This window comes from Eriocheir sinensis, chromosome 5, assembly GCF_024679095.1.
Source record: "Eriocheir sinensis breed Jianghai 21 chromosome 5, ASM2467909v1, whole genome shotgun sequence".
NCBI classification, from domain to species: domain Eukaryota; kingdom Metazoa; phylum Arthropoda; class Malacostraca; order Decapoda; family Varunidae; genus Eriocheir; species Eriocheir sinensis.
Window position 1 is genome coordinate 2,109,179 of NC_066513.1, and position 9,909 is coordinate 2,119,087.

A 9,909-nucleotide genomic window follows, 5' to 3' on the forward strand; every position below is an offset into this window, starting at 1 on the left:
AGAGGTGTCCTGATTCCCTCCTCTTGAAAGAGTTCAAGTCGTAGGCAGGAGGAAATACAGATGAAGGAAGATTGTTCCAGAGTTTACCAGCGTGAGGGATGAAAGAGTGAAGATGCTGGTTAACTCTTGCATAAGGGGTTGGGACAGTATAGGGATGAGCATGAGTAGAAAGTCGTGTGAAGCGGTGCCGCTGGAGGGGGGGAGGCATGCAGTTAGCAAGTTCAGAAGAGCAGTCAGCGTGGAAATATTGATAGAAGATAGAAAGAGATTCAATATCGCGGCGGAATTTAAGAGGTAGGAGACTATCAGTAGGAGGAGGAGAGCTGATGAGACGAAGAGCCTTAGCCTCCACTCTGTCCAGAAGAGCTGTTTGGGTGGAGCCTCCCCACACGTGAGATGCATACTCCATACGAGGGCGGACAAGGTCCCTGTATATGGATAGCAACTGCGCGGGGGAGAAGAACTGGCGGAGACGATATATATATATATATATATATATATATATATATATATATATATATATATATATATATATATATATATATATATATATATATATATGTATATATTTTGCTTTTCCTTTGCCTCGCCTTTTGTAGGACATAAAAAGTGTGCCATTACCTTCGGACAAGGGCAGGCAACAGACGCAGTTGGGGCCACACTTCTCGTCGGCCTGCACCTCCCCGTGCAGGCACCACTCCCGGCACTGCCCTCGCCCGTGCTGGCACGTGGCTTGAATGTCGCAGCCCTCGGCGGCAACAGCTGAAATATATCATTCTGTATTTACCAGCCAACCAACTCTTAGTGAACGTATGTTTACAGCAGCAGTAACCGAGGTTTATTAATCGATAACAAATATTATGGTAAAACCACAATTTTAAGCAGATAAACAATCCTTGTAATACAATCAGTGATATCTCTACAAACCTCGCTCACCGTTCATCCAAAATGAATCTCTGTATCTATATCTATCTATCTATCTATCTATCTATCTACCTATCTCTCGCCGGCGCCTACAGGAGTGTCAGCTGGCGTGCTAGTGTTACCGTGTTCAGCCTCGACGCAGCACTTGCAGCCGGAGCCCTTGCAGGCGCCGTGCAGCTCCTCTTCTCCCGCGGAACATTTCTTTCTGCATTCGCCGTGGGCATCGATGCATTCATCCTTGGCTCTACATTCTGGAAAGTGGGTTGATCATTGAATATGGCGTTTCGTGTTGCATGCCACATACGATTTTGAGTAATACTTAAGACGAAGTGCTGAGTAGTCTGCGTGCTGACTCGGCGTCCTGGAGGACTCAGGTTCGAGTCCCACCCACCGATATAAACTGACAGATTTTAGTCATCGGTCATATCATATAGTTATATTTATATCATATAACTATCCCTTTACTATCTAAGTATCGTGGTTTCATCTAACTTGTAGATTTCTTTTGATCTCATGACGGAGCGTCTCAGTGGCACTGCTTTCACCGCAAGCAAGATCGATGAAGTAAAGTTTATTTTGATGTCACGAATGAGTGTATCAAGATCGCTGATGAAAAGAAGAAATACTAATAGACCCCAAACCAGTCCTTATGGTTCACCACTGGTGACGCGAGTTCGGTCTGAATTTTCACTAGTTTTCTGAAGCATCTGCGTTCTATCGCTAAGCCACTGTGTGACCGAGCTTCAAACTTGTTCCTGTAACAGCTCTCTGTAAAGTACGGGTTGTCGCCGTGCAGGAGTGGAGTTCTGAATGGTTTGTTCCTTGTATACTCGAAGGAAAAGAGAGGAAAGCTGCTTCATTCACAACACTCTTTGAACTTACAGTCGAATAATTTAAATCTTCAGATTGATTGATTACGAAGGGAAAGCTACGGCAGAGGAAAAAGTAAACTTTAGTCATGCCCTCTCATTATAAAGGAAGAAAACTGTGACAATTTCATCTCGCTTCCTTGCGCATATCATACAGTTATGACAATAATAGAAACTACGTAATTTTTTTTTCAGCAATCGCCTTAAAATGACCGATTAGGGCAGCAGATTTCTTTACCCATCGATTCCTTTTATTTGATACCACACCCATAATGTTTGAGGGCATGAAGGGCAAGCTGTTTTTCAGCAATCACTTACCTTTGGCTGGCGCGCAGCAGTAGCAGTCTTTTCCTTTACAACCATTCACAATCACCTCTTCGTCCGAAGAACACGCGTCCTTGCACGTTCCTCCCTTCTTCCAGCATTTTACCTTTTCGACACAAGCTGAAAAAGTAAGAGCGGCATGACAACCAAACAGTGCATGGTCTTGGTAAGGATCCTAGGTGGTGTGTCTCGCACATCAAGCTGTACACACAAAAACGTATGTTGATATGCATGTGTGTACGGTTGTGTGCTGGTAGAGCGCTACTTTAGCGTTGTGAAACAAAGCATCACACTAGCGTTGCTGAGTATGGCTTATTTTCCATATAGGTAATTCTTTTAGTTCCTGTCACGTTGCTTTAGTGAGCGCTAGAGTACAGCATGAACTAAAGAGCTGTGATCCAGCCATGACCAAATGATCTGGACCAAACTCATGATTCATTTTAGTCATATTCTTACCCGGCTTAGCACCGAATGTTCCATCCGTCCCCACTTCTGCAAGAAATGCAAACGAATGTTTAAATATTCATTCATGGGAAAAATCTCCCAATATTTTTTTTCATTCATTCATGGAAATATCCTTTTTTTCATTCATTCAAGGTAAAAATATTCTGCTGTTTTCTACTCACCTTACTTTAGATAGTTCCAAGAGAATCTAGCTAATTAACTTTGGACTTTCGGAGAGATGCTCGTAAGCTAGAATAGATACACACATACATACATATGCATATATATATATATATATATAGATATATATATATATATATATAGAGATATTTATATATACACACACACACACACACACACACACACACACACACACACACACACACACACACACACACACACACACACACACACACACACAAACGTCAGTTTAATGGTTCCCCCTATTGCCACCTCTATTCTAATTCATTTCAATTGTCACTTTCAAGAACAAGGAATGCAATCAGTAACCCTTAGGTTTTTAAGTCTGCCGTGACATCAGACTGATGTTCTTAGTTGCTTTTTGCAGCTCCTTATTTTTGTATTTATCATATCTTATGAAAAATATTACGTTGCTACATAATGAGTGTTTACAGTCTTGTGTCGTATAAGATTTCCGATCACATATTTGTAGGTGGTTGTTGTTAACCCATTATCTGATGACTGACTGAGAGCTCCGTCGTGTTGTCAAGCAAACAGTAACATCACAGCTCGGCCAAGGGACTCACGGTCGAGGCAGCACCAGCCCTTCCCACAGTCCTTGGTGCCCTCCAGCTTCACGGAGCATTTGTCTCCTTCCCCGACGCACGTGCCCTTCAGGCTGGAGCAGAGCGTTGCTTCCTGCCGTTTAGGAAGGAGGGTGTTACCAAGTTGACGAGGAAATGTGAGGAAAAGAAACGTCAGAAACTTTAAAACTGACAAGTAATTAATTAATCAAACATGCACAAAGAGAATTATGTTTAACTATCCATCTATCTCTATATGCAGTTGTTAGCGTAACTAGCTACGAATCCACCGGCCCGGGTTCGAATCCCGGCCCGGGCTGTTAGCGTGTAGTCTCACCCAGCAGTTCATCCTCCCTTTTCGGGCTTGTCGATGAATGGTTACCTTGGGAAAACCCGGATGTCACACTGGCCCTGTGTCCCAGGGTGACGGGCTCATCCCACCACAGCCTCAAGGGCCACACACTTTACATTTTACCCCTTATCTATCTATCTCTATCTATCTATCTATCTATCTATCTATCTATCTATCTAGAGAGAGAGAGAGAGAGAGAGAGAGAGAGAGAGAGAGAGAGAGAGAGAGAGAGAGAGAGAGAGAGAGAGAGAGAGAGAGAGAGAGAGAGAGAGAGAGAGAATTCGTAATTGTAGTAGATGGTAACTCTGCTGGTGGTCCCGTTTTCACAGATTTATGTACTGGTTGAATTTTCATTGGTGTTGTGTCAGTGCGGGAGTTACAAAAGGTGTAAGAAAGTAACATGCTAATATTTCTGTGCTCAGCAGCATCCTTGGGTATTATGCTTACTACTTACGTTCCTTTGGTGTTACTGTTTGGTTTCATTCAAGGTAAAAACATCCTTCGGACTGGTAAAATCGTCCCCCCCAAACGCTGGCTCTAAATTTGTGCTTTTGAGTGCGGGTATGTGTGACGTCAGAGCGTGGGTAGGAGGAGAGGTTACAGAGCTAACAGCGGCTCAGTCTCAGACTTGACCCCGTGACGTGCAGTGATTTGCAGGACATGCATGGGGAACTTTTCTACACACATACAGCACATACAGCATGTGACAAGAGGCAAAAAAAATTATATACCAATTCTGTAGACAATGAAAAGAATAAATAACCTGCTCGACAGAGAAATAAATCAAGACAACGGGGAGCTCCGTTGAATGAAGAAGCTCAGCCACATCCAAGACCCAGACCTATACCACTCTGACGTCACGGGTATGGGCGGAGTTTACCTATACCACTTTGACGTCACGGGTATGGGCGGAGTTTACATATACCACTTTGACGTCACGGGTATGGGCGGAGTTTACATATACCACTTTGACGTCACGGGTATGGGCGGAGTTTACATATACCACTTTGACGTCACGGGTATGGGCGGAGTTTACCTATACCACTTTGACGTCACGGGTATGGGCGGAGTTTACCTATACCATTCTTTGACGTCACGGGTATGGGCAGAGTTTACCTATACCACTTTGACGTCACGGATATGGGCGGAGTTTACATATACCACTTTGACGTCACGGGTATGGGCGGAGTTTACCTATACCACTCTTTGACGTCACGGGTATGGGGGGAGTTTACCTATACCACTTTGACATCACGGGTATGGGCGGAGTTTACCTATACCACTCTTTGAGGTCACGGGTATGGGCGGAGTTTGGTACCTTGCCTGCGCGAGGGAGGGGGGATGATTTTACCTGTCGGTAGACTCTATTTACCTAGATTTCATCAAAGCCAAATCATGATTCTATACAGAAGGAATCAAAACAAGGAGTGAGTCTGCTGTAGTAAAAGAAATCGAAAGTAGTGGCGATCGAAGACTAAGTTGAATGTAATTATCTGACATGACAGTGATCTCGATGCCACGTACAATCACTCGCTGAATATTGGAAAAGAACTAGTAACACACACACACACACACACACACACACACACACACACACACACACACACACACACACACACAACATGATTGTGTCACCTGATGATCGGAACTGTTGGCGTAAGTTGGGTGCATGGCCGCCGCCAGGAGAAACACAAGCCACCGCCGCATCGTCATGTTGGCGTCCAGGGAGACAAGCGTGATCGGGTTCGCCTGCTGGGCCGGGCACCAAACTCGCTTTACTGAACAATCGAGGCAAGGGACTATTTATATCAGGTGTTCCCAACCTGGGGTACATACACCGCCAGTGGTAAATTTGCACTTTTCAGGGGGTACATTAGGTCTGAGAGAACGACCACTGCTGTACAATACATATGTTGTAATCTGCATTCAGATAGCACAATGTCGTGTTTTTCTTTTCTTTTCTTTTTTCAATTTCCTCATTTTAGTAAGCAAAGCTTTTACTTATGTTATATCAAGAGTAGGGTGAATACCTTTTGTTTCCACTATTATGAAACTTTCCGCGGCCGTAATATGTACCCATACCGGGCCTGAAAAGATCATGTTTGGGTCGTGTATACCGACTCGAGACAGTGGCGACGCAAGGTTGCCAGATGGCAGATTTTTCGGCCAAATTCCTAAAATTTGGGCGTGAAAATAATGAGCTTCTACGGCCAAATTATTTACCCGAATTTTGACGAATCCTATATATCATTATGAAAAATATTATCTCAATCGTACGTTTAATTTCTTCTTACAATTTACTGTCATTGTGTACACATTGATACATATAATTAGATAAAGGTTTAATTGAATTATTATATATTATCGAGTAAAATATTCGTTGTTATTATTTGATGTACATACTGAAAACAAATAATCATTTAGCAACACGTATGACTTGTCAGTCTTTGTACGCATACTATGCGTAAAACCTGAACGTGCAGTGCAGGACGTTAACATGTACGGGTCCTGTACGCTTCGCGCTGGCTCGCTGAGACTGCTTGTAAGCAGCTGTTCAGCGACTGATTTAGTTCAGACTTTAGACTTAGAGCTGTTCGTTGTTCAGTCGTGACGGTCTAGAAGACATATACTTTATAATAGATTTCATTACAGTACAATCTTTTGTTTCACGACTTCGCTCCCATCTTCATTTTCGAGAGAAGTGTTGCAGAGATTTTAGCGTCACGTCTAGCTTGATATCGATCTCTTAATTCAACTCAGCTAACATGTATGGTGCACCGGCAGAAGATGAGGGAGATGATGTCTTATCTTACTTAACTGTTCCCTTCAGAAATATCTACACCGTCACACCAAAGGTGTGTTTATAATACCATATAAATTACGTATTATTATAGTGTAGCTTCATTTCTTGACTGCAGTACACATTTCCTGTAATTTTGAAAATCTGGCCGACATTTGGACGAAAGAGTAAAAGTGTTTGGCCGATTTGGCCGTGACTGTGTATGAAATTTGACCGTGAAACTTTTCGGCCACCTGGCAACCTGATGGCGGGCAGCATCGGCCGCGGACTGGCCACTGGCCTGAGTTCTTCAGTCCTACCGTCACTCACAGCTAGTAAAGGTGTGATAACGTTCCTCGTCACCAGCACTGTTGCCGTAGCTTTGTTGCAAGAGTTGCATAAAAGTTTACTACACATACTAGAAAAATTTCAGTTTCATCGCTTATTCATTCATAATTATTAGGGGTACACGGGCATCTATAAAAATGCCCAAGGGGTACAGAGGTACAGAGGAACAAAAGGTTGTGAACCCATGATTTATATGTCTGCGTCCGACGCTCTCTCCCACACCTGTTTCTATTAACACGCACCCTCACACCCGTTAGAGTACACTTTCCGCATAACGTATGGAAATGTTATATTGGAAAATGTATAGTGTGCCTGAAGGCAGCATACAATGATTGAAGAGACTAACAAATAAAACCGAAAAACATGCACTGATTTGCTTGATTTGTTATGGACTGTGCAAGCATGTCAAGAGATCAAGAGACTGGAAGAAAGCCTGTTCACAGATGTTTATGAAGAGTGATATGTGTATCTCTCTCTCTCTCTACAAAGATGATACCATCAATGATGACGCAACCTTATTATGAAAGACTCAAGCGTCTCAAGCTCTTCAAGTTAGAAAAGAGACGATTACGGGGAGACCTTATACAAGGCTTCACGTCCCTGAACAAGTTTTGCAACGTCGATCACTCTAAACTCTTCACGCTACAAACCAACCCGAGAACAAGAAACAACGGTAAAAGAATTCAATTGCAGCGACCCAGTACGGATACCGTCAGGAGTTCTTCCTCGAACGAAGTCATCCGCCACTGGAACAGCCTTCCGTTTTTATTTGTTTTAGGTGCTGCCTATAGTGCCGTAGGCTGTCATCAGGGGCCTCCTGGGCCCGTTAGTAACGCAGGCGAATTTTCTTTATAATGGCTGCCGTGATACATGGATCTTGCTAGGCCCATGCTACCCCCGGTGGTCTGAAGTTAGGGATGATTGAAGATCTGGGCAGCATGTTGGTGATCTTCCGCCACGCGGCGATGATTTGAAAAATCAGCGTGTTTTGGTGGGACTCGAACCTAGGTTCATGGGCTCATCAGGACCGCACGCTGACCACTCGGCCACCGCCTCCTGCAGTTGTAGTTAGTGCTGAAAAAATCAGTTAATTTAAGAACCGCATTGCGTAACTTTGCTGCGTCGGGAGTGAACTAAATGTATCCGACAGTACGGACAGAGGCGCTTCAGTCATTTCCGCGGGTCATTTTAGTGACTGACGGATCGATTAAATTACTAAAAGAAGGCTTTCTTCTGACTGTTCGTCCAAGCTTCCGTGTTTCCTCCTCCTCCTCCTCCTCCTTTACCCTTGTTAAATTTTTGCCCAAAAGACGCCGAGAACGACTCACCTTATTTTGCATGAATTTTGATTGGCTCATTTCAGAAGAGTGGAGGAGGAGGACGATAAAGTGGAGGAGGAGGAAGAGGAGGAGGAGGAGGAGGAGGAGGAGGGAGAGGAGGGTGAGGAGGGATAGGAGGGGTAGGAGGACGAGGAGGAGGAGGAACTGGAAACATGGAAAGGCTGGCTACAGAATGCCTATTGGCTCATTACGAGGTAACCCGCTCTTATGTTTTAATCTATTCGACAGTCACTTGGTGCCCGCAGAGCAGATGAAAGCACCTCGGCATTCAATTTACTCCTGTCGCCACGAAATGAGGAGGAGGAGGAGGAGGAAACATGGGCGAGCAGGCAGCAGAAAGCCTATTGGCTCATTGCGAGACTGCCTGCTTTTAGATATTTAATCAATCCGTCAGCCACAGGAGTGGCTTGCGGAAAGGATAAAAGCACTACTGCCCGTACTCGTGGATACGTTTAGTTCACTCCCGACGCAGCAAAGTGACGGTCAATGCGATTTTTAAAGCATTTGGTTATTTCCGCACCAACCACTCCTGCAGGAAGGTTGTTCCAGTGGCGGACGACTCTTAAAAAAATAACGCTTGCCGATATCCGTAAAGCATCGTTTGGCTTGAATTGTTTTACCGTTGTTTCTTGTTTGCGGGTTAGTTTGTAGCGTGAAGAGTTTGGAGTGATCAACATTGCTTAACTTGTTCAGGTATCTGAAGACTTGTATCATGTCTCCCTGCAGTCGTCTCTTTTCCAACGTAAAGAAGTTCAGTCGCTTGTCACTTCCGCTTTCATCCAGTCATTCGTACCGCATTTCCGGTAATAACTGATTCGCGACCACTACTTACCCGATTTCCGGTCTAACATCCCCTACAAACACACATTCGTACCCGATTTCCCGTCTAACATACCCTACATCCGTTTATTCGTTCCCGATTTCCGTTCCCGATTTCCGCTGTAAACAACCCCGGAAAACGACATTGCCGTAAGTCGACCATTTTTCCCACAACCCAAAATGGTCAATGTATGACATTTTATCTTCTACTCGCGTCCTGGGAGTTTGTGTAGTGCGGGCCCAGGAAGATTTTGCAGGCTTGCTTATGGACGCGTTCAAGTTGCCGGCGCTGCGTGATGTTGATGGAGGACGACCACGTTGGGGACGCATATGTAAGTTTGGGGAGAACGAATGAGTACACGCTCGCCAGTGCACTCTGCCGGTGTCTTCGTGATAAACTCCACGTGGCGCGCCGCTTCACGAGTGCTGCAGACCCATCAGGTGTATGATCTGCATTAGCAGCAGGTGCAGACTCCGCGGTGAGCGACCCAAACAAGTACGTTTCGTGAGGGTTCACAAAGCTCCCGGGAGGGTTCGTCTCCTCGCCGCCCACGTGTCTTGCCGACCCAAGCACCACCCTCAAGACCGACCTGCCCCAGTGTCAAAGACCCCATCTTTTTTTTCCTTCTTTTTTACAATAAAGAAAACAGCTTAAAGGCAAAAAAAGAAAACAATATTGGGGAAAGAAAGCCCGCTAATCATCCCCCTATAAAAAAATAAAAAAAAAGAGTTTAAAAGAGTGGCCAAAAGATTGGTCAGTTTCGGGAAGTGAGGTGTCTCAATACTCCCCTCTTGAAAGAATGCACGTCCTAGGCAGGGGGAAATAAAGATGAAGGAATATTGTTCCAGAGGTAACCAGTGTAAGGGATGAAAGGGTGAAGATGCTGGTAAACTCTTGCATAAGTAATTTGGACAGTATAGGGCTGAGCTTGAGCATAAAGTCGTG

At 44.5% G+C, this 9,909-nt stretch overlaps 1 protein-coding gene across 1 annotated transcript in view; it reads right to left on the minus strand.

The window, feature by feature from the left end:
• LOC126982737 (uncharacterized) overlaps positions 1-9,625 on the minus strand; it is a 10,798-nt gene extending 1,173 nt beyond the window's left edge. The window contains exons 1-6 of the mRNA XM_050835054.1: positions 5,313-9,625; positions 3,329-3,440; positions 2,574-2,609; positions 2,112-2,237; positions 1,047-1,175; positions 622-762 (exon numbers count right to left, since the gene is read on the minus strand). Of these exons, the coding sequence (XP_050691011.1) occupies positions 622-762; positions 1,047-1,175; positions 2,112-2,237; positions 2,574-2,609; positions 3,329-3,440; positions 5,313-5,390 (622 nt within the window). The 5' untranslated portion in view covers positions 5,391-9,625. The remainder of the gene's footprint in view (positions 1-621; positions 763-1,046; positions 1,176-2,111; positions 2,238-2,573; positions 2,610-3,328; positions 3,441-5,312) is intronic.
• Positions 9,626-9,909: the final 284 nt, after the last annotated feature.